We start from the raw sequence: 6002 nt of genomic DNA, 5'->3' as shown, positions 1-6002 counted from the left end.
TTCCTTCGCACACTCGACATCAGATGCAGGAAAAGACCAGCGCTGTTGCAGACGCCTCAGCACGTTTGGGCCTTAAGATCCATAGGGGGAAGAGTAAAGTCCTGAAGGTCAACACGGTCACAGATACCCCCATTATGCTGGAAAGTGAAGCGCTGGATGAGGTGGAGAGCTTCACTTACCTAGGCAGCATCGTAGATAACACCGGGGGAATTGAAGCTGATGTAAGAGCTCGCATCGGCAAGGCGAGAGCAGCTTTCCAACAGCTGAAGAATGTCTGGAGATCGTCACTTATCGGCACCAGCACTAAAATCGGGATCTTTAACACTATCGTGAAGCCTGTATTGCTCTATGGAGCCGAAACCTGGAAACCCACCGTCGCCACTATGAAAAGAATCCATACTTTCATTAACACCTGCCTCAGAAGGATTCTTAAGATACGCTGGCCAGACATCATTAGCAACCAAGATCTGTGGAAACGAACGAGACAGCAGCCTATAGAAGTTGACATCTTTCAAAGACGCTGGAAGTGGATCGGCCACACCCTTCGGAAGTCCTCATCTAACATCACAAGGCAAGCCCTCACCTGGAACCCTCAGGGGAAAAGGAAGAGGGGCTGACCAAGAAAGTCGTGGCGCCGTGACCTAGAGGCAGACACGAGGAGAAATGGCTACACGTGGGGAGAACTGCAACGACTGGCCCAGGACCGTGATGACTGGAGGGTGCTTATTGGTGGCCTTTGCCCCAGATGGGGCTACAGGCAATGATGATGATGATGATGATCAGATTGAACCCTTGGAAGAAAGAAAGCATACATTCCAAAAAGGCCTAAGTTAATGAATTAAGCGAGCCAAAAACTCGGTCAAGCGTTCATCCAAATAAAGAATGAATTGAAGGCGGCCAACTCAGTAAAGTTATGAATTCATTAATGGCAATTTAATTTCATTGTTCATGTAGAATAAACCAATTTTGATATATCAAAATTCAGCCTAAAACAATAGACCCCAGTACGAGGCTCTGGGGAATAAATCCCACAAACTCTGTAGTTATTCCCCAGAGCCTCGTGCTGAGGTCTATTGTTTTAGGCTGAATTTTAATATATCGAAATTGGTCTATTGTAAAACAAGATTTTGACTTGATATTTAGGGGATAGGGCCATGGGCTTGCATGGGGGGGGGGGGGGGGGGAGGGTAGTTCTGTATAAAAGTAGATGAGACTGTGGACAACATCCCTTAACAGTACCAGAGTCTGTATTCTGGGTATCTGGCTTTAGTCTATTTATACCTCTGAGATGTAGATTTAATGGAATTAAACACCTTTCTGTTTCAGTGAATAATGACCAACTGGCTGAGAGCCATATCCAAGACAAAAATAAGTTTTTCACAAGTTGTTCCTGTTTATTTGCTGTTTTCTTTGAAAAAGAACTGTAACACAGAAACTGAAAAAAAAATTATAATACAGTAAATAAATAAATAAACAAATAAATAAACAAACAAACAAATAAATAATCCAGTAAGTGCTGTTAAGAGGGTCCCCCTTAAAATTTTTTGTAGATACAAAAAACAGACTTAGGGTTACTATGGTGAAAGCTCTTTGTAATTTAGTTTCATTTACGCACCAGCTTTAGACTGAAGTATTTTTTTTGCATGTTGTATCAGTAGCTAAGTCCACAGGTCTTTTACTCTGCAAGTTTCTCTGGTAAACATTTACTCCGTAATCTATATGCAGTGAGGTACAGTCTTTATATCCGCACAGAGCTGCAGTGTGCAAAGGAACTTAGTGTCTTTTGATTACGTTAGGATTGGCCCTGGCATGAAGTAAAATTCTCATGCATTCCATGTAACCTCAACATCCAGAGCCGTTCCAAATTGATTCACGGATTTCTCTGGGTCAGCACCCATCTGTGTAAGTATTTCTAGGCAGTGAACGTGTCCATTTAATGCCGCCTCATGAAGGAGTGGGAAGGTAACTGTCAATGAAGGATTCACCGCAGCCCCAGCTTCTATTAACAGACGTGTACATTTTACTGATCCTTTGGCACAAGCAAAACACAATTGGGTACTTCCATCTATGTTACATGCATTTGCCTGTAAAAATTAAGGAAAAACCACCAAAGTAAGGTATAATTGTTTTTCAAGGTAGTGTAACAGTCTAGCAGTTCGCAATTTTACTTTGTTTTTTGGAAGGATGGGGATGTTTCTGTCATGTTTGTCCCAGTTCTATAGATCAATCTTTAGAAGCTGTTTTTTTAAATTCCTTGTTTCTGGTCTGCCATATTTTGGGGTCAAAAAGAGGCATTTTCATACAATTTTGAAGATTCCAGACTTTGATTATTTTAGGTTGGCATCAAACCCCTTACATGTCTGGCTATGCTGTGTCTGTCCAAAAAGACGATAATACTACACCGATTAACCTCCCAATATGGTGGGAAGCACGGTCCGACAGGCCTCGTGGTTAGTGCACCCATCTCTGGATCAAACAGCCCAGGTTTGAGCCCTGGCTGGGGACATTTTGTTGTGTTCTTGGGCAAGACACTTTACTCTCATAGTGCCTCTCTACACTCAGGTGCATAAATGGGTACCGGTGAACTTAATGCCTGGGGTAACCCTGCAATGGACTGACATCCCATCCAGGGAGGAGTAGAAATACTCCAAGTTGCTTCATGCTACAGAAACCAGGATAAGCTCTAGCCTGATTGGCTACTTGGCTTGTATGTAGACTTTCCTTTACCTTACAGCCATCTCACATGACACTAAGTTACTAAATTATTGAGAAATTCGTGATAGCTGTATGCAGACTAGGCTGGACATATTTGCAGGCTACACAGCAATAGACTGTCCACAGACATTTATTGTTTGCTACGAGTTTATTATTTTAAAATCTTCCAAGGTTAATACTTTGACTCATTGTGATCTTGACAAACTCATGACGAAATAGAGGATCTGTGGACAGACTAATACAGCAGTAACACATACATCAGCTCCTTCAGCAATCAGGACATCTACGATCTCAGGATGACCACCAAGACACGCTTCATGTAAAGGTGTCATAAGATCAACAGTTCCACCATTAATATGAGCCCCAAAAGAAACCAGCAATTTTATAAGCTCAACATCTCCATGTCTTGCTGCAACATGAAGAGCTGTAATTGCTGATTAACTGGATTAACAAAGTTCACAGAGACTTCTTTACAAGCCAGCAAATTCCTTGTGCATTCCAGTGTGTGCCTGTTATCTCTGATCACTTGCAAAAGAAACTCATTTCAGTCCATCATTTAATTCAGCTGGAGAAAACCAAAACATAAATATCAAACTTTATAAAATGACTGAGATACAATGCACATTCTCATTGGTCAATAAGTGTGTTTAGATGAGAGTATGTAAATACAGTTGTGATGTTTTAGATTTGTGCATTTTTTTCAGAAATATTTTATAAAAGCAACAGAGTACTTTTTCCCTGTTTACACAGCCTCATCTGAACACTCAGGGTGTTGGGAGAATTCTCGAAAGTTAGACAAACCTGAGATGAAGTCGAGGGTTTGCATAACTGTTTTGAATTCTCCCAACTCCCCTCGTGTTTAGACGAGGCTATGTGAACATGAAAAAAGTACTCTGTTGCTTAAATTCACGACAGGACAACATAAAATTATATCTGTTTTTTAAATGTGCATTATGCATATTGAAAAAAAAAAAGCAGATACAATTTTATAGATGTCTTGCGGTAGTAGTCAGAGTAGTTAAGGAGAATATTGTGTTCCAATGTAATTACTAATGGTCTGTTTGCACGTACAGACCCAAAATGTGGCCCAACACTGGATCACCTGGGAGCGGAGGACGTTTCACAGGAAAAAAAAAATACCATCTTTGATGATGATGTCTAAGATCAAGCGGGACTAGCATCAATGTTATCGCAAAGTTGCGGCTTGCGGCATCTTATCGGCGGAAACACTACAAAGTTCTTTCTCGCATCATATGTCTTTTTGAGTGTTCGTGTAAAGCATGCAGCAATTACCTCAAGACTTGAGCCAGCCGAGAAATCTTCGGTTATCTCCTAAATCATTTCTGAGTGTATTCTTGAAAGCTACAATTCGTGACAGAGCTGAAAAACGACTGCGCATGCTCAATCGCGCGCGCCGAGAAACTGGGAAAGACAACATAAAACCATAGCAACGTATACGTAAAATGGCGGCATTTTTGAAAAATTTAAGAGCGCTGAGAGTTTTCGCTTGGGCTAAGGAGTAAGTAAAAAGGTTAAGCTTGAAACTTTCCTTTAAGACCGGTCGATATTAGTTCTAAAACATATCTCCTGAACACCACACTTCCATCCTTGAACACTCATCGAAATTTTGCCGCGAAGTCGGAGTTCGTGCCGCGAAAATGCGGCTCGTGTTGCAGATTATGTTAATGAGTTTAATGTTCACGGAAACTTCCGGTGAGCGGACCTGTTGGTACCACAGAAAAACCAGAAAAGGCGAGGAATGCAAAGGGAAAATGCGGAGGTTCAATGCTGCAATAGCAAGGTATGTCGGTGGCACTACGAACAGCTGGGCATGTACTCGACACTGGACCAGAATAAACCGCGAAGCACATGGTTTTTGTGCATGTCCACTTCCTGTGCACTCAACTGATATTTCAGCCAACATACCAGCGAGGTTTTATGAATTGTTTGACCGCATCGGACGTACTACGAGTGGTTACCGTCCTGGTGTGCGATGGTGTTCCAGTTGTAGGAAAAATGCAGACCAATTGTTTAAAGATGAACAAGATTACAGCCCTCCACGAAAGGTATGGTTACTGGGAGGTTACAATAAGAACGCCCTTTAAAATGAGTGGCACATATTTCCGAGTTTCTTGTGACATGCAAATGTAAAACCGGTACAAATAAGTTCCTTTTGATGATTTCAGAGAAAAAGTACTGATGTGACATTCCATCACACCTCACCCATGCCAAAACAGGTACTTCTCATAATTTTGTATCATATTTGATGCCAGCTATGTAAAATCAGTTCGAAATAACAAACCTCTTGTTGCATTCCTCCTAGAAGTCACTGGAGGAAATGGATTTGTTGCTCAGAAAGGAGACAAAAAAGTGCTGCACCTTGCAAACACAGCTTCATGTGGCAACACAACAGCTCGCAGAGATAAAAGGTGTTTTTACTGTTTTGAAGCTGCTTGAATTAAATTTAGCATCATAACAAAAACTCTATACTTCTCACAAAAATATTTTAATTTTTGTCATGGTTGATTTTTCTATTACAGAGTCAACAATTGAAAAGAAGTTGGAAGCATTTCAAAAGGCCCTGTACAGACATCAAATAACCACCCCAGACCAGAAAATTTACAATCCAGAGGCAATGAAACAGTTTACAGACAAAAATAGCCCTGGACTCTTTGAGGACATCCTTAACTGTTTAAGTGGTAGGAAAAGCTTGTCCAATAGAAGGAGAGAGATGCAAGAGCAGAGAGTGGTGTCCCTACTCCACATAATGGCCTATTTTAGGTAACAAACTTTAAATGAAGTGAGCTACCCGTAAGAAAATTGTTTTTCATTCATTGTTCATAGGGGTTGTAACAATGGAAGCAAATTACTTTTACCTACATGACAGGTCACAAAAAACATCTACACTGCAAAAGGACAGTGGCTTATACGCAGCTAGTTGTGGCATGTCCTTGCAAGGCCTATCTGCTGGTCAGATTTTAGGATACAGCACCACGCCTAGGAACGTGCAGCAGTTAAAAGCAGACCTTGCTAAAGATCATACCAACTACATATCACAACAGTTGAAGAGAGTAAATGAGGTCAGTCTGCAAATAAATAAGTAATTCTAATCAACAAATGGCTTCATGCACACTACCAAAAAATATTATTGAAAAAAAAAAAAAAGCCATTTTGGCTAATCAATTTTCTTTCTTGTCTTTGTCTAGAATAATATATTAAAATTAATAGAGCAGTTTTCAATTGAGTGTGGAAAGTAATCAGACAATATTAATTTGGTTTTGGTTTTG

The 6002-nt window shown here is 40.7% G+C and overlaps 2 protein-coding genes across 4 annotated transcripts in view; both read right to left on the bottom strand.

Moving 5' to 3' along the window:
- Positions 1-6002, bottom strand: part of LOC145498201 (uncharacterized) — a 172041-nt gene that overhangs the window by 46456 nt on the left and 119583 nt on the right. The window lies entirely within an intron of this gene.
- Positions 1434-4086, bottom strand: LOC145496981 (uncharacterized). Of its 2 annotated transcripts, XM_081476748.1 has the most exons (3): positions 4009-4086; positions 2973-3280; positions 1434-2084 (listed from the first exon to the last, which is right to left on the bottom strand). In XM_081476748.1, the coding sequence occupies exons 2-3, from the start codon at positions 3045-3047 to the stop codon at positions 1824-1826; spliced, it is 336 nt and encodes a 111-aa protein (XP_081332874.1). In that variant the 5' UTR covers positions 3048-3280; positions 4009-4086; the 3' UTR covers positions 1434-1823. The 2 variants fall into 2 exon arrangements, with proteins under 2 accessions (XP_081332874.1, XP_081332875.1); XM_081476749.1 differs by lacking the exon at positions 4009-4086 and having other exon boundaries at positions 2973-3983.

This window comes from Orbicella franksi, chromosome 9 (assembly GCF_964199315.1).
Source record: "Orbicella franksi chromosome 9, jaOrbFran1.1, whole genome shotgun sequence".
Lineage (NCBI taxonomy): Eukaryota > Metazoa > Cnidaria > Anthozoa > Scleractinia > Merulinidae > Orbicella > Orbicella franksi.
The sequence above is the reverse complement of the archived record's forward strand: the minus strand, read 5'-3'. Positions and strand labels throughout refer to the sequence as shown.

What these genes read in the sequence shown, in the direction of transcription:
- LOC145496981 (XM_081476748.1), bottom strand. Translation starts at nt 3,047, where the DNA reads ATGACACCTTTACATGAAGCGTGTCTTGGTGGTCATCCTGAGATCGTA. An exon ending in TGATTGCTGAAGGAGCTGAT is followed by an intron (nt 2,085 to 2,972) that starts GTATGTGTTACT and finishes TAATTTTTACAG; the next exon opens with GCAAATGCATGTAACATAGA.